This window comes from Ictalurus furcatus, chromosome 13 (assembly GCF_023375685.1).
Source record: "Ictalurus furcatus strain D&B chromosome 13, Billie_1.0, whole genome shotgun sequence".
NCBI classification, from domain to species: domain Eukaryota; kingdom Metazoa; phylum Chordata; class Actinopteri; order Siluriformes; family Ictaluridae; genus Ictalurus; species Ictalurus furcatus.
Window position 1 is genome coordinate 2,243,698 of NC_071267.1, and position 17,452 is coordinate 2,261,149.

The 17,452-nt window shown below is 40.3% G+C and overlaps 2 protein-coding genes across 3 annotated transcripts; both read left to right on the forward strand.

Annotated features, from left to right (window-relative positions):
- The first annotated feature begins 93 nt into the window (after positions 1 to 93).
- LOC128617238 (uncharacterized) lies at positions 94 to 6,874 on the forward strand. Of its 2 annotated transcripts, XM_053640299.1 has the most exons (11): positions 94 to 259; positions 571 to 818; positions 3,739 to 3,823; positions 3,969 to 4,098; positions 4,865 to 5,087; positions 5,180 to 5,288; positions 5,374 to 5,405; positions 5,520 to 5,619; positions 5,953 to 6,018; positions 6,113 to 6,205; positions 6,728 to 6,874. In XM_053640299.1, exons 1-11 carry the CDS (start codon positions 248 to 250, stop codon positions 6,872 to 6,874), a joined length of 1,245 nt encoding a protein of 414 aa, XP_053496274.1. In that variant the 5' UTR covers positions 94 to 247. The 2 variants fall into 2 exon arrangements, with proteins under 2 accessions (XP_053496274.1, XP_053496275.1); XM_053640300.1 differs by lacking the exon at positions 94 to 259 and having other exon boundaries at positions 676 to 979.
- A 2,339-nt stretch (positions 6,875 to 9,213) lies between these two features.
- LOC128616950 (sulfotransferase 1B1) lies at positions 9,214 to 17,407 on the forward strand. Its single transcript, XM_053639852.1, has 7 exons — positions 9,214 to 9,775; positions 12,533 to 12,661; positions 13,803 to 13,900; positions 15,384 to 15,510; positions 15,619 to 15,713; positions 16,012 to 16,192; positions 16,287 to 17,407. Exons 1-7 carry the CDS (start codon positions 9,586 to 9,588, stop codon positions 16,397 to 16,399), a joined length of 933 nt encoding a protein of 310 aa, XP_053495827.1. The 5' UTR covers positions 9,214 to 9,585; the 3' UTR covers positions 16,400 to 17,407.
- The last annotated feature ends 45 nt before the right edge of the window (positions 17,408 to 17,452 follow it).

Below are 17,452 nucleotides of genomic sequence, written 5' to 3' on the forward strand. Positions count from 1 at the left end.
GGTTTAACGTTAAACGTTAACAGTTGCAATTCTATAAAAGAATTAGTTGATATTAATATAGGATAAAGTTGTCGGAATTTGGTGGCGGGTCGGGGGGTGGGGGGTCTTGCTTTTGGTACTTCCGGAATCCAGGAGCACGTGATGTGGTTGCTAAGCAACGTCTGTTGTTGGCGTTGCTAATCACGCAAGAAGTACTGTAGACAAAAAAAAAAAGTAGAAACCGAATGTCAGAAAGTTTAAAATAAAAATGGCTTTACAGGTAAAACAAATATATATAGCATTTAAAATCACTGTATTAGAAATTCAACAGTATTTAATATATCCCTGTTTGTTTGTTGTTGTTGTTGTTGTTTACAATTATAATTACCAATGCAGACTTGATGTCAACATAGCACAGTGTACTCCTAGTCATTTCATTTCAGTCACTCTTATACATCGTGTGGTTGTTGGGTTTTTTTTTTTTTTTGTATGTTACTGTACATGATGATCTTGAGACTCCAGGATATGTTCTGCATTCATGTAAATGGATGAGACAAAAATAAAATTTGACTTGACTTTGTGTTTATCCAGTTGACGGCAGTTAAGGACGAGGACCTGCAAGCGACAAAGGTCAAAGGTCCTGGTCCGGGTCTGCTCAGCATGTCCGACTCCGATGCAGACACCATGGACACAGAAGGAGAAGATGAGAGCGAGGCTGAAACAGAGCAGGACGTTTCTATCTCCATTCAGGATCCTGGTCCTGTCTCTACCGACAGAGAGACATCTTTCCCTCAGACTCCACCTAAAACTGACGGAGACCTCCGCATACGCACTGTCCTGTGGGTACACACACACTTTAGGGAACACTAATGTCCTGTTCAGCAGCCTCCATCTCGTATTTAGATACACACCTGCCGGCAGGAGGCGACTGCACAAAATCAAAACATACAGCCAGGATCAATGTGACACAACTATTTCAAATAGTGAACAGGACCTTGCTGTGAGTACTAAAAATAAAAATCGTAACATAGTGACCATGTGAACATCATTGCTTTCACGGTGCAGTTTATAACATCGCATTAAAGTAGCAGTTTGTTTCAAAGCTTCAGTTTGTAACCCTGCTTAAAATGACAAAAACCCTTTTTGTTTGTAACGTCACCTTAAAGGTGCAGTTTGTAATGTTGTTTTAAAGGAGTGGTGTGTAATGTTGTTTTAAAGGTGTGGTTTGTAATGTCGCTTTAGAGGTGCAGTTCGTAATGTTGCATTAAAGGTGCAGTTTGTAATGTTTTAAAGGTGCAGTTTGTAACGTTCCTTTAAAGGTGCTGTTTGTAATGTTGTTTTAAAGGTGCAGTTTGTAACGTTCCTTTAAAGGTGCTGTTTGTAATGTTGTTTTAATGGTGCAGTTTGTAATTTTGCTTTAAAGGTGCAGTTTGTAATGTTGTTTTAATGGTGCATGTTGTAACGTTACTTAAGAGGTTCAGTTTATAAGATCATTTTAAAGGTGCATTTGGAACATTGCGTTAAAGGTGCAGATTGTAATGTTACGCTAGAGGGGCAATTTGAAATGTTGCTTAAAAGGGGCAGTTTGTAACTTTGCTTTAAAGCTTCAGTTTGTATTATTGGTTTAGAGGCGCAGTTTGTAATGTTCCTTTAAAGGTGCAGCTTCTAATGTTGCATTAAAGGTGCGTTTTGTAATGTTGCATTTGAGATGCAATTTGTAATGTCGCATTAAAGGTGCAGTTTGTAATGTTACTTTAGAGGTGCAGTTTGTAATGTTGTTTTAAAGGTTTGTTTTGTAATTTTGCTTTAAAGGTGCAGTTTGTAATTTTGCTTTAAAGGTGCAGTTTGTAATGTTTTAAAGGTCAAGTTTGTATTATTGGTTTAGAGGGGCAGTTTGTAACGTTCCTTTAAAGGTGCAGTTTCCATTGTTGCATTAAAGATGCAGTTTGTACTGTTGCATTTGAGATGCAATTTGTAATGTCGCATTAAAGGTGCAGTTTGTAATGTTGTTTTAAAGGTTTGGTTTGTAATATTGCTTTAAAGGTGCAGTTTGTAATTTTGCTTTAAAGGTGCAGTTTGTAATTTTGCTTTAAAGGTGCAGTTTGTAATTTTGCTTTAGAGGTGCAGTTTGCAATGTTTTAAAGTTGCAGTTTGTAATTTTGTTTTAAAGGTGCAGTTTGTAATTTTGCTTTAAAGGTGCAGTTTGTAACTTGCTTTAGAGATGCAGTTTGTAATGTTTTAAAGGTCAAGTTTGTATTATTGGTTTAGAGGGGCAGTTTGTAACTTTCCTTTAAAGGTGCAGTTTCTATTGTTGCATTAAAGATGCGGTTTGTAATGTTGCATTTGAGATGCAATTTGTAATGTTGCATTAAAGGTGCAGTTTGTAATGTTACTTTAGAGGTGCAGTTTGTAATGTTGTTTTAAAGGTTTGGTTTGTAATATTGCTTTAAAGGTGCAGTTTGTATTTTGCTTTAAAGGTGCAGTTTGTAATTTTGCTTTAGAGGTGCAGTTTGTAATGTTTTAAAGGTCAAGTTTGTATTATTGGTTTAGAGGGGCAGTTTGTAACGTTCCTTTAAAGGTGCAGTTTGTATTGTTGCATTAAAGATGCGGTTTGTAATGTTACTTTAAAGGTGCAGTTCCTAACATTGCTTTAGAGGTGCAGTTTGTAATGTCGCATTCAAGGTGCAGTTTGTAATGTTGCTTTAGAGGTGCAGTTTGTAATTTTGCTTTAAAGTTGCAGTTTGTATTATTGGTTCAGATTTGCAGTTCATAATGTTCTTTTAAAGGTGCAGTTTGTAATGTTGTTTTAATGGCGCAGTTTGTAGCGTTTCTTTAAAGGTGCAGTTTGTAACACTGCTTTAAAGGTATAGTTAGCAATGTTGCATTAAAGATTCAGTTTGTAACACTGCTTTAAAGGTATAGTTAGCAATGTTGCATTAAAGATTCAGTTTGTAACACTGCTTTAAAGGTATAGTTTGCAATGTTGCATTAAAGATTCAGTTTGTAACATTGCTTTAGAGGTGGCATTTGTAACGTTGCATTAAAGATGCAGCTTGTAATATTGCTTTAAACGTGAGGTTTGTAACATTACTTCAAAATGAACATCACTTTAAAAGTGAGCTTTGTAATTGCTTAACAAGTCCATTCTGTATGTCACTTTAAAGTTGCAATTTGTAAAAAAAAATAACAATAATAATAATAATAATAATAATAATAATAATAATAATAATAATAATAATAATAAAAAATTTAAAGGTGCAGTTTATAGCATTTGTTTTTCTAGATCTATATTAATCACAATTACCAGCAACAAAGATACCTTGGAAGATACCTTCGGGATTCTCAAAATCATCATGCAGTGACTCACACTAGTTTTTAGGTTTTGAGTGTTCACCTTTTTTTTCTGGCCCAGAAATTTGCTCCACTTGAAGGTGGAACGGATTTGCACTAGCTCCACCCCTTTTTTTTAATTTAATATTCAGCTCACGCGGTATACATGGTTTCAGCAGAGTGGATGGGGCCAGTTGGGGGAAGGGAAACTTAGTCAGTGCATTCAGTACAACCAGCAGAGGTCTGTACTGTAATTACAAACTGCTGCTTTAATTTACTCTCATTACAAACTGCAGCTTTAAATGGCCACTAGGAGCAATCTTGGTGATCATCTACTGTACTGGTCAGCGATCTCGGCCTAGTTAGTTTGCTTACTCGTATTTTTAAGAAAAATCCCAAACGCTAAAATGTTCCTCTGTTCTGTTCCAGTCAGTGCGGCTGTGAGGTCATGACCTGTCAGTTCAGTAATGACGGGACTCTGCTCGCTGTTGGACTCACTGACGGCTCGATCAAGGTTCATCCACATCCTTAAACACTGACGTGTGTGTGTGTGTGTGTGTGTGTGTGTGTGTGTGTGTGTGTGTGTGTGTGTGTGTGTGTGCTTGGTCTAAAAAGATGAAGATAAGATACACTGACTGTTAATGTTTCTGTGTTTAAAGGTCTACAGCACTGACGTAGGGGAACTGGTTCACACTCTGAGAGACCGAGATAGCATTGTCTGCTCTCTGCCTGTCACCAGCTTGTGCTTCACACACACCAGCCAAACACACAGCGTCATGCTGGCTACCTGTGAGATCAACTTGCACACACATACACACACACACACACACCACACACACACCATTTGAACTCTCATTACTTAAAGATAAGTCGTGATTGCATAAGTATTCACCACTGTTGCTGTAAAACTATATCTAAAGTCACATCATTTGCTGAATGGAGTCAACCTTTGTGCAAATAAAATCACACCATCCCAATATAAAGACACCTGTTCCTGGAAGAAGACAGAGTTTGTTAGCCAGTGTGCCTAAGCAAACAGCATCATGAAAACCATCAAAACAAAGTTCTGGAAATTCTTCAAATCCCAATCTTTGAACATCCCGTGTAACATTAAAAGGATTTAATCCATTATTTAAAAAGAAAAATAGAAAGAATATGGAGTAAACCATGACCAGAAATCAGTGATTGGGCAACACAGGTATTAGTCAGAGCAGCAGGGGCAAGAAGATCTGGACAGAGCCACAGCTCAGATGAGAGTAGCTGTTCTACCAAAATCTGTTGCGAAAGAAAAAAAGACTTAAGAATTTTGGAGACTGTGAAAACATTGGAGGGAAAAAAACAATTGTATGTTTCGGCCTTGGTACAGAGTGCTACATTTGGTGGAATCCCAACAGTGCAATCAGTCACACTGAGAATACCATCCCGACTGTAACGCGTGGTGGTGGTGGTAGCATCATGGTATGGGGGTTGAGGGCAAGCTAGACGGAGCAAGAGACCTGAATGAATCGTTTTCAGTTAATATTAAAGTGGAATATGCTTTCTCTCTGTATTTTAGATGCCAGTGGGTTTGTGAGGTGCTGGTACGTGTGGGGCCGGCAGTGTGTGTGGCGGCTGAAAGAAGCGAGGAATAGCGGAAAAAGTGAAGTAGGAGAGCAGAGGCAGACCCTCTGTCTGTCCGTTTCTCCATCCGGTGAACAAGCAGCGACCGGTGGCTCTGATTCAGCCATCCATCTGTATGATCTCAACACCCAGCAGAGAAAACAGACCTGCAGGGCCAGGTACCAACACGTAGGTAATACCCAGTTTCCCCATCACGCTTTTTAGCGCTCATGCTTTGACTTGATGTGTCTTTGTGAAAACTTTCCTTCAGCTCGACGAGGACGGCAATGGACGGGCACAGCTCACGCGTCTTTGCCGTGACGTTTCATCCCGACAGAGACACGGAGTTCGTTTCGGGAGGATGGGACAACACTATTCAGGTTTTTCATTATTATTTCATTTACAGTATGTTAGTGTCATATAATCAGTAATATAATCACGTTGTGTTTTTGGCTTTGTGTTTAGTTCTGGGACACCAGACAGCAACATGCAGTCAGGTACGATATTTATATTCCCATTCAATATATATTATTGAACTTATAAAGTAGTGACCATAATGCTGCTGTTAATATTTGCTAATAATTATTTTTTTTTAAATTAACTTTAATCAGAATGCTCTACGGTCCTCATGTATGCGGTGAGGCCCTTCACGTTGACCCATCAGCCAATCAGATTCTGTCCGGTTCCTGGAGGAAATACACCACCCTGGAGGTAAAAAAAAAACAAAAAAAGTTATTTTGTTTTAAAAGTAAATGAATTGTAAGGACAAGGGAATCGAAACGTGTCACAATGACACAAGCTTTTCAGGGATATTCAGAATGACATGCTATGATTGTGAAGTGGGTGGAGCTTCGTCCCAAAAGCTTGGGACAGTGCAGTGATCACAAAAGTGAAAAGAAAAAAAAAAAACCCCGATTACATTACTCTCGATCCTTGGTGTTTTTATTACTACAGTTTAAGAGAACACAAGCACAAGATTTATTCAAAAATCTAAAATAATAATAATAATAATATTGTTTTAAATGCGTTCTTCATTAAATGTAGGTGTGGGATTACAGTTCAGGCAAGAAAGTGAGCAGTGTTCCCCCAGACCCACACGGAGACAGCATGGTGAGCGTACATATACACACCTACACACACACACACACACACACACACACACACATTATGACTGACTGGTATTCCTCTCATTACCTAATCACAGATGTACACGTGCCAATGGTTGGGTCAAGATCATATCGTAGCAGCTGGAGGTCATGCTAACGCACTGAGGGTCGTCGATCGCCACAGTCAAACGGTGCGTATCACCGAAACATTATGCTAAATGACCCGAAGAGATTTCGAATGGGCGCTTAAAAATATTGGCACCCCCGCGTGTCATTTGGAAGGAGGCTGTGGAGGTAGGTCTTTTTTTTTTTGGTGAGCGAGATTAAAAAAAAAAAAAGGGCAAGGAAGAAGTCCCTTCTTGGAAAGGACTGAAGGTCCTTACGTATATGTAAGAAATAAACCACTGTGTGTGGTACTGTTTTAGTAATACTGCTGATTATTTTCTTATAACAGCACATCCCCAACTGTTTTATTCCTCATGTACCTCAGCAATTTCCCAATGATGACATTTTTCTATTTATTGAATAACAACATGCATTTTTGATTCGTTTTAGTTATACCTAATGTTTGCGGAACATTCACGAAGCAAGTTAGTTCCTGTTCCGCTTAATGATTTGCTGCTGCACAACTGTAAGAACTGGTGTTATGGAAAATTAATCATCTCCTCTCTCTCTTTCTCTCTCTCTCGCTCTCTCTCTCTCTCTCTCTAAAGGTGAAGGCACGGTTGTTTGACTTACCCTCTGCCGTGTTCAGTTCTTCCATCTGTCCATCTGGAAGGTGGGCAGGACTTATAGCGGCCACCTCCGGGGACCAAGTGTTCCTATTGGTTATTGATCAGCAAGAAAAGAACCCTCTCTGAACGCTCATAGAGGGCTTAGCTCATTGCAAAGTCTCGCTCCTGTGATTGTGATGGTTCTAAGCTTTGTATTCTTCTGTTCTGATCTCCTAGTTCTGATTTTGGTTTTGTCCGGATCCTGTTCTTGACTCTATCTAGTTTAGCCTTTTTCCCAGTTTCTGAAGTCTCCCCTGCCCTTTTGTGTTGTTTACCCTCGACTTGATCAAACAAACTCACTTCTGCAATCGCATCCAACCCTGTACAATTCCTGACATTAAACCTGATGATCAATACTTAATAATTTAGTGTTCAGAGACAACACCTTAAGTCAATATTTACGCAAGAAAAGTCATATTGCATAAGCAGATTGTGGTTTGAAACAACAGTAGTACATTCCAGCAGATAGCGTTGCTGTTCAATCCTGACTGTATGGAGTTTCTTTGCATGTACTCCCCCTGTCCTTGAGAGTATCCACCAAGACTTCCTCTTGCCTCCCAAAAATATGCCAGTAGGAGGATTGGCTAAGATTAACTGCCGCTAGGTGTAAACGAGTGTGTGATGCAATACCCTCTGGTTCTATCATAAGTCATCACTCTCCTCATACAATGCCTTGGTTTTGGTTCAGGAGACTCAGATACCTGTTTTGTCACTGGCAACAGCTAGATTAGCCTTTGTAGTCCTGGGCTGGGGAATCAGGCTGACACATGGATGCACCTCTGTCCAAGGCCCTCCTTTAAAGTGCGTTGTAAACTGTGTGTGTTGTATCCTGAATATCAACCAATGTAGGACACTCCTTTGCTTCTGTAAGCCTTGTCTATTGCCCTGCCTTGCTTCCTGTTTCAGCTATTTACCTTAATTGTGACCCCACCCCCAAAGCTATTGGGAGATATAATTTTGGCCCCACACCCAAAGCTATTGGAAGACATAATTTTAGCCCCACCCCCAAAGCTTTTGGGAGACATCATTTTGGCCCCACCCCCAAAACTATTGGGAGACATCATTTTGGCCCCACCCCCAAAGCTATTGGGAGACATCAGTATGCAGTATCAGAAAATTCTAGAGGAAAATATCAGGACATCTGTTCATGAACTGAATCTCAAGAGAAAGTGAGTCATGCAGCAAGACAATGACCCTAAACACACAAGTCATTCTACGAAAGAACGGTTAAAGAAGAATAAAGTTAATGTTTTGGAATGGCCAAGTCAAAGTCCTGACCTTAATCCAATAGAAATGTTGTGGAAGAACCTGAAGCAAGCAGTTCATGTGAGGAAACCCACCAACATCCCAGAGCTGAAGCTGTTCTATACTAAAACCTCCAAGCCGGTGTGCAGGACTGATCAACAATTGCTGGAAACGTTTAGTTGCAGTTATTACTGCACAAGGGGTTCACACCAGATACTGAAAGCAAAAGTTCACATACTTTTGTTAAGCAATACTTACAGATATGCAATATCGGATCATTTTCCTCAGTAAATAAATGACTAAGTATAATATTTTTGTCTCATTTGTGTAATTGTGTTTTCTTTATCTACTTTTAGGACTTTTCGGATGATGTTTTAGGTCACATTTATGCAGAAATACAGAAAATTCTAACTTTCTAACTTTCAAGCACCAGTATAAGTGAGGACTTATGACAAAAACATTCAAAAATATTCAACATTCTCTGTGTGTGTGTGTGTGTGTGTGTGTGTGTGTGTGTGTGTGTGTGTGGTATACACCCATCTGAAAAATAGCTCATAGCTCATTTTCTCTGAGGGGAAAGTTTGAGCCATTGCCAAGCTTCTGGAAATGTTTACTTTCAGTGATTGGTCCACTCAAGAGATGTTTTCATAGCAGTTCAAAGTTTAGCTTGCATGAGGGACGGTCTGGAAAGACATGATTTTAACAGTGTCCAAAGCTGGTAGGAAATCCAGTAATCCAGTAATATAATGGCTGTAAAGCACCACATAGACTGAAATCATGAACATACTGAATATATTTATATATAGTATCTTCTGAATGTGTGCTGTACCTGCACATATAGAGGAATCATTTACAAGATTAATCAGTCAATGCAGAATGAGATCCTAATGCCATTCATTTAATTATGTCACATTGAACCTTTTGTTCTAGAGCTTCTGTTCACATTGCTATGCAGTTCAAATGAAATTTATTTCTATTCTTCATGAATTCCCAAACTTAAAAGACAAAAGAAAATTGTAATTTGCTCTAAAATTGGCCACAGCTGTGCAGACTTAGTTCCTGTGAACATACTGTTGGCCATCTCTCCACTTTTCTATGAATCGCACTACATCAGACGGTCCCTAAGCCAAGTCTGAGATGTGGACAGTGAAAAATGTGGAATTTAACCGTGCCTGACTATAACAGCTCTGCACTTCAGGAACCTCCAAAGTAGAGGGACAGAGAGACGTGGGTGGAGTAAGAGGAGTGGGAAAAAAAGGAGAGTGAGCAAACGCCAATCCAAAAGCTCTAACAGGTTAGAAAGAAAACCCTATGAAACTTCATATAAACATCTAACAAACATTACGTCTTTGAGGACGAGAGAAGAGAAGCACTGCAACTGGAACTCAGATCAAATAAAGACGCTGCAAAGGACAGGAGTAAGATTTCAGAGGGAAGTTTCAGAGGGAAGCAGTGGCACTTGCACAGCATGAAGGTTCATCTTAAATATCTTTAATAACGGAATCTATTTGGAGAATCAGATCTTTGTAATAGAACATCCAGAAATATACAAAATGGACAAGGAGGAAGAACCCTTGAGTTACGAAGACACCATAAACAAGGCGGCCAGTGCAATCTATCGTTTTCCTCTGGTTGAGGTGCAAGGCATACCTCTCATGAACTGGATCGCTCACAACTGGAGCTCCGTTCGGGCTTTCCGCCCGGATCCTTCCGATTTGCTCATCTCCACCTACCCTAAAGCAGGTAAAAACACTGAGTCATCACAAACTAGGACCAGTCTCTGTTGATCAGTATATAGAATGCTTTTACAGCCTAATTCAGGAATTAACAATGGGGTTTTATTCAGAATATAACGCTCATGAGCTCTAAAGGGCAATGCATTATAGTACATGTAATTAGAAACTGATTAGGACATGGCGGTGTAATGAAGTGGAATTACTATTACCAGCCCAATGATTACAGCGATCTACTAATGATTACAATTGTTTATTCATACAAGAAGTCACACTTTTTACCCATTTATAGTTATATTCAATGTTGTGGAATGACCAGGAAACACGATTTCCTGTTCTCTCGTACCTTACAGCAGCCCTAAAAAGTTGTTCCCCTCACCAGCCTCTCTTTTATTTCTGTCTTGAAGTTAATAAGACCTAGAACAAACAAACAAACAAACAAACAAAAAACGCATTTCAAGTTACAGCTTTACCTCTGAGACTGTTACAAATTGCTAACACTGGAGACTCCTTCCATAAACGTTAAATAAACGTCTCCTTAGAGAAACCTCACACCGATTATCTAATAGAATGATTGTTATCTTTTAACGTTACAGATGTCAACGGAGAGTAATAGCCTTGCTCTTGAACAGTCTGATTGAAACCAGTAACGTCTGGAACGTTACATTTTGGTCTCCAAATCTCAAAGATATAGTGGTTACATTTTTAGACACGGTACACAATGTCCTTGTGCAAAATCCCTGAGCAAAAAGGAAGATGTAACGTCAGATAGTCACAAGTTTGCCACCAAGGTCCATTTGCTTTCAAAATGATGTTCATCAGTGTTTAACTCAAAGGTCAACAAACGTGTCGATGAATTCCTGATTTACTCCAAATCTGGAGCTGGATAGATTTCAGAATACTACAAATCAGAAATGCAAATTAATTTGTTTCCCCTCAAGAGAATTAGTACAAAACAAGTCTAGCTTTTCTTATACCTGAACACACAACTAATCTGGGGCCTTCTGACAAGCTTACAATTCTTTAAAATAGTTTTTCCTATCTGTATTTTTATAATAGGTAAATCTAAAAAGTTTGGCCCAATTCACTACAATTCCCTGTGGAGACCACCTCTCACTGTCCTAGAGAGCACAGGTTGCCAGTTTGCAAGGGGAATTTTCCGACGTGTTTTTGCATCTACCTGGTCAGGCACGCCTTATAGAGCATAGACCACATCAAGACTCCTCCAGATGTGGTTGTACATGAGAGTAATCGAAGAGTACAGCAGAGCGATTGGAGCAGCCCCTTGGTCTTAGTGCCCAAGGCTGATGGGTCAGTCCATTTTTGTGTGTGTGTGTGTGTGTGTGTGTGTGTGTGGATTTAGGAAAGTCAATGCAATGTCTAAATTTCACACATACCCAATGCCATGGATTGATAAACTGTTCATTCGGTTAAGTGCAGCTCGCTTTTATTCGACACTAGATTCAAGCAAAGTGGGATTGGCAGAGTCCCTTGACTCCAATATCCCAAGAAAAAAAATGACTTTTTCCACTTCATTTGGGTTACACCAATTTGTCACCCTTCTGTTTGGTTTATTTGTAACCACAGCGGTGTTTCGACATCTCATGGACAGAATACTCCACCCTCAAAACCCATATATTGGTACTTATTTAGATATAATCATTTATAGTAATGATTGGAAGCAGCATTTACAACATCTGAGAGCTGTCCTAAGATCCTTGAGATCAGCTGGACTCAGAGTAAATCCATGTGCAACTGGATAGGTGGACATGCAGTATCTGGGCTTCCACTTGGGCCTTGAGAAGAAGTGTCCCTAAATTGAGAAGTCGGCAATGATTGCAGCCTGCCCAAGCCCAAAGACAAAAGAAGGATTGAGGCAGTTCTTGGGGCTGGTTGGCTATTATTGTAGGCTTGGACTTAGTTTTTCAGGCATCACCAGCCTTTTGACTGACTTCACTGAAAAGGGAGTGCCAGATCCGGTCCAGTTGACAGCTGAGTTTGCCAAGGAAGCGGATTTTTGCCAAGTAAAAGTGATTTCATGTGGGGGCCTGCTGTTGTATTCGCCTATCTTTTCTCTCCCTTTTGTTCACAAGACTGAAATGTCAGACAGAGGGCTGAGGACCATTTTGTCCCAGGGTCAGGGGAGGAGCACCCCATGCTGTAGATCAGCTGAATGCTCTCGGTCTGGAAAAGTAAGTACAGCATGATCGTGAAAGTGTGTCTGGCCATAAAGAGAGTGGTCCTCACCCGCTGATACTACCAACTGGGTGCCCCCTCTGTTTTGATCATGCCCCATTGGAATGGCTCCACCACATGAAGTATGCAAATGCATGGATCTCTCTTTGGTATCTGGCAGCCATTCATGTTCGCGGTGGTCCACAGGCCAGGGGCACAGATGGAAGTGGTGGATTTTCTCTCTTGTCATGGCACAGAGGAGTCGGCTGCAGGCCGGTTGGGTGGTAGGGTTGTGACAGTGGGGGCATGGTAGACCATCAGCAGCAGACAAGGAGGATGTACATTGAACCAGCAGGTAACGTAATGATTCTCACCTGGTGAACTTGAGGGAGAGAAACACCCCAAAATACTGGGACTGTGTTTTATTTTGCTTTTTCCTTTGAGTTCTTGAAAATGCTTTAAAAAGTGCTAGTTGAAAAAAATAAAGCAAGCCCCAAAGCTCTGTCTCCCGAGTCCTCCTTCCCACCTACCTTTACACACACACTGGGTTCTACATATGCTAATGTCAAAAATGTGTTCATCCATAAAACAGGTACCACATGGACCCAGGAAATAGTGGATCTGCTGCTGCATAATGGAGATGCTGAGATTTGCAAGAGAGCTCCAACTATTGTACGGATCCCGTTTCTGGAGATCAATTCTCCTCCGCCTATTCCGTCAGGTAAAAATACATGGACACAAAATTGACATCGTTTACTAAAGCAAGCATTCCTTACTAGACCCTGCTATCATGAAGATCATGATATGTGTTTGTTCTAATATATGATGACAATATCGCTTAATAACATTGTAATAGCTCATCTCCGTCACTTGAAAATACCACAAATTCAAATGTGGAGGTGTGTGATGGCGTACTTGGTACAGCGATTGGGATGGTATGCAAGTTGTAATGGGTCCAGGATGACAGGTAATGTCAGAGGTGATGAAATCTCTAACCAGCCTTTCAAAGCACTTCTGAGGTCAAAGTATGTGGACACTTGACCATCACAGCCATATGTAGACCTTCTCCACCTTGTAGCTCAGTGGTTAAGATGTTGCTACTGATCAGAAGGTCATTAATTCAAAATCAAGCACCGTCAAGCTGCCACTGTTGGGCTCTTGAGCAACGTCCTTAACCCCTTAGATGTATAAATTAGATAAATGTGTTACTCTTATGGTTGAATGGGCAAATCCCCATAGCAAAGGTTATTATAACAGCAAAGGTGGGATAGGATGTTTAAAACCCACGTGTGGGTGTAATGGACAGGCGTCTATATACGTTTAAGGCCTTTGGCATACAATTACAGCATTTGGCAGATGCCGTTATCCAGAGCAATGTACATTTATCACATTTAGTTTGCATGTTCTCCCCATGCTGCGGGGGTTTCCTCCAGGTACTCCGGTTTCCTCCCACAGTCCAAGGACATGCATGGTAGGCTGACTGGCATGTCCAAAGTGTCCGTAGTGTATGAATGTGTATGTGATTGTGCCCAGGCTGCCTTGTGCTCCATGCTCCCTGGGATAGGCTCCAGGTTCCCTGCAACCCAGTAAGGATAAGCAGTATAGAAAACGGATAGATGGACATTTATACAACTGGGCAGTTGAGGGTTAAGGGCCCAGCAGTGGCAGCTTGGCACTGCTGGGAATTGAACACACGACCTTCTGATCAGTAGACCAATGTCAGTAGACCACTGAGCTACCAAGCTATACTTCGGACCATATAATGTACCAGTGGACTCACACAGTCCTTCTCTCTAAACTTATGCACAAATTTGGCAGTCAGAACCTGCTGAAATCTGGCTGTTTGTCCACCTGTTCTCCAGGACTGGACATACTAAAAACAATGAAACCTCCCAGATTCATCAAGACACATCTACCCATACAGCTGGTACCTGAAGGATTCTGGGAAAATAAATGCAAGGTGAGTGTCAATATTGAATTTCATGTTTTACTTGGGGCTGTAAATGTATGTAATTGTTGTCATGGTGAAGTTTTCTATAAGGAGATGTATACTGAACGTTTATGGAAGGAGTCTCCAGTGTCAGTGCTTTTTACCAGTCAGAGGAAAAGCTGTAACTTTACTTATTAGTTCCTGCACCCAGCCCCCTGTTCAACATATGTTCACCGTATGTAATACAAAGAGGAACGAGAAGTCAGGAGAATGTAAGTGTGGGCTGCCACATAGTTGAGCACCTGAGTAAAAGCCTGTTGGCATGGCTCCATTCAATAAACCAGATCTGGCAGTCCCTTTTCAGTGAGGTCAGTCAGAGGGTTGGTGAGATTGAAATAATTAGGTAAAACCATGTGACAGTAGCCAGCCTGCCCAAGAAACTGCTTTACCTCCTTTTTGTTCTTTGGTAGTCTGTAATTGCTGTTGTCTTATTACTTTGGGGATGCACCTACCCATGACCCAAGTGGAAGCCCAGAACCTGTAATTCCACCAATCCAACTACACACTTCTTTGAGTTTGCTATGAGTCCCACCTGTCTCTATCATCTCAGAACAGCCCTCAAATGTTTAATACACTTGGGTGGATACACTTTTTAGGGGCACCTCTGGTCCCAGCTTCTCACTCTCATCATCCCAAAAGTCAAAAAGAAACCACCTCTCTCCATGCTGGTATGAATCCTCTGAATCCAAAATAATTCATACAGTTTGCAAAGTGTGTGTGACATAAAAGTAGTGCCTTGTTTAGTCCGAATCTCTTTTGGGATACCAGTGCAGGAGAATACTCTGAAAGGTACATCTGCAAAACTGCTGAGATGTTACAAAGAGGCACTGCTTCAAGGTATAACATTGAATAATCCACTAGAATGAATATAAAGGGATGCCCTCATGCACTCTGTTCTAAAGTCCCGACTAGGTCCATATCAATTCTTTTGAAGGGAACATTGGGCACAGGTCATTGAAGTAGGGCAGTTCAGTAAACCAGCACTGTGGCTGTCAGTACAGGTATCTGGATAGTCTGGACTGAGGAGTGTGAAGGCATGCATCTGCTTTCTCCAAGACAACCGTATCTTGCTGACTCACAGGGCAGACAGAGGAGAGGATATATAACATACTGTACATCCCACCCAGAAAGTATGGCCATCTTTGCTCCTTTGGCAGCTAGGCACAGATATCTGCAGCATCACTGGGATTCAAACTCGCAGTCTCACAATGATAGGGTGAACATTCTTCTGTTGCACCACTTTAGACATCAAAATTGTAAGCTAGCAACAAACTTATTGAAAAATAAGTGTTCTGTGGTACCATGTGGTTTGTGCGTCTCCTATGAGCTTTTATGGAACGTTTGTGACCAACAAAGTTCCCCACAAACTAATCCCCAAAAAAACTGTTTAAAATTGTAATTATTAGCCAGAATCTTCATCTTTCTAAATACACAGCTTGGGGGGTTTTTCCAGGTTATTTATGTGGCTCGGAATGCTAAGGACAACCTGGTTAGCTACTACCACTTTGACCGAATGAATCTGACCCAGCCAGAGCCAGGTCCATGGGAAGAATATGTCCAGAAGTTCATGAAGGGAAAATGTGAGTCTCGAAACTGTTCAATAATCGGAAAGATTGGCTGTTCCTCATGTTTTATTCATTGCTATTACAGTAACTGAAAATTGCGGTTCTTCGCTAATATGTCCACAGTGGGCTGGGGGTCTTGGTACGACCATGTTAAAGGTTTCTGGAAAGAAAGAGAGAAGAAGAATATTCTTTATCTTTTCTATGAGGACATGAAAGAGGTATGAGGTGTTTTTAAATGTTCCTCTGCCATTGATATTTAATATTATTTACACATGGCTTATCTGAAAGTGACTCCCAGTGACATTTCAAAATATTAGCACACAAAATCTAATATATGTAATATAATTGTTTTAAGCAATTGAATGAAACAAAAGAGGAGATTGTGAGTTTCTCTCACATCCCCCATTTGTAAATGAAGCAACCCGACATGGGGTCACAACCCCCAGTTTGGGAACTCCTGGTATAGGTTGGCCTTAAATAAATACTCATTATTGTTGGGTTTCCTTCCAAATTCAGAACCCTCGTCGAGAAATAGTGAGGATCATGCAGTACCTGGACCTGTCGCTATCTGATGACATCATCGACAAGATCGTGGAGTTGACGTCCTTTAAAGTCATGAAGGACAACCCAATGGCCAACTACACGTTCATCCCAAAGATAGTGTTTGACAATTCAGTCTCTGCTTTCATGAGAAAAGGTCTGGAGGGACAACATTAATAACATTTCTCCCGGTTCTCCCCAAGTCAGTGTTACTGTACACTAATGTATGTTAATATGGTTCTTTTCCACAGGGGAGGTTGGAGACTGGACCAACTACTTCACACCAGCTCAGTCCGAAATGTTTGATGAGGACTATGCCAGACAAATGGCCGACGTGGACATTCCCTTTCGCACCACAATATGAAAGACATCATCGAGAACCTGCACTGAGATAAACACTACATTAAACATGATTACACAAAAATAGTTTAGACTTATTGTGACAAATCTCATGGAAAGTATTACTTTATTAAGGATTTGTGAGAACAGAATCTAAGCAATCTCTGGGTTTTCTCAGGGTATCCTGCGTTTTGCTAATTTCCTGTACGAACGTTGTTCTTTATCAACTGCAGATATATTACATCTCTGAACATGCTGGTCCTGATTGGGCAAAATATTTTACCGTGATTACAATAATGTCTGTAAATGACAGAAATATGCCATGCTTATGTTCTGAAATGCAATTGGTTAATTGGTTATTAACAAGTTTCTGCACAAACTAAAGCACTGTTAACGCCTCCTAACCAAAGACAGCAGCATATTTGCCATTAATTTTTAAAAACCATTTTTGACCCAAACAATTACTACATAAGGAATAAACAATTGTGTTTGTTGCACCTCCTGACGTTTTTTATTCCCTTACACAATAACAATTTGCCAACGATGACATTTAAAAAAAAGTTTATTAAACAATGACACTTGATTCCTGTTTATAGTTACATTTAACGTTGCGGAACATCATCGAAACAAGTCTGACTTTTTTCCCCTCTTGTGAAGTTGATAAGACAAAAATAAAAACGTCCGACTATTACAAAGCGCTGACACCGGAGACTCCTTCCATAACTGTTCAATAAATATTAAATATTGTTTAAATGATCCTTCGCATTTTAGAACGACTGCTTTAATATAAACCTGTCATTTACAGCTGTACTACTGTTGCTGTTATTAAAAAAAATAATTTAAAAAATCAACCATCAATCAGAATCCAGAATTTAACAGCGCTAAGTTGGAGAAATGAGGTAAGCACGTATACACGAATTATATTAATGATATTAACGATAATGATGTTATCTAACGATATTTCTCTATCCATGACCAACTACTTTGAAGATATGTAGGTTGCGGAAATGACGTCAATAAGAAAGTTATGGCTCAAAGGTTAAATTAATTGAAATGTACAGCCACTATAAACAAGACA

What these genes read in the sequence shown, in the direction of transcription:
- LOC128617238 (XM_053640299.1), top strand. An exon ending in CTCCGCATACGCACTGTCCT is followed by an intron (nt 819 to 3,738) that starts GTGGGTACACAC and finishes GTTCTGTTCCAG; the next exon opens with TCAGTGCGGCTGTGAGGTCA. An exon ending in ACCCACACGGAGACAGCATG is followed by an intron (nt 6,019 to 6,112) that starts GTGAGCGTACAT and finishes ACCTAATCACAG; the next exon opens with ATGTACACGTGCCAATGGTT.
- LOC128616950 (XM_053639852.1), top strand. Translation starts at nt 9,586, where the DNA reads ATGGACAAGGAGGAAGAACCCTTGAGTTACGAAGACACCATAAACAAG. An exon ending in TCTATGAGGACATGAAAGAG is followed by an intron (nt 15,714 to 16,011) that starts GTATGAGGTGTT and finishes TTCCAAATTCAG; the next exon opens with AACCCTCGTCGAGAAATAGT. An exon ending in CTCTGCTTTCATGAGAAAAG is followed by an intron (nt 16,193 to 16,286) that starts GTCTGGAGGGAC and finishes TCTTTTCCACAG; the next exon opens with GGGAGGTTGGAGACTGGACC.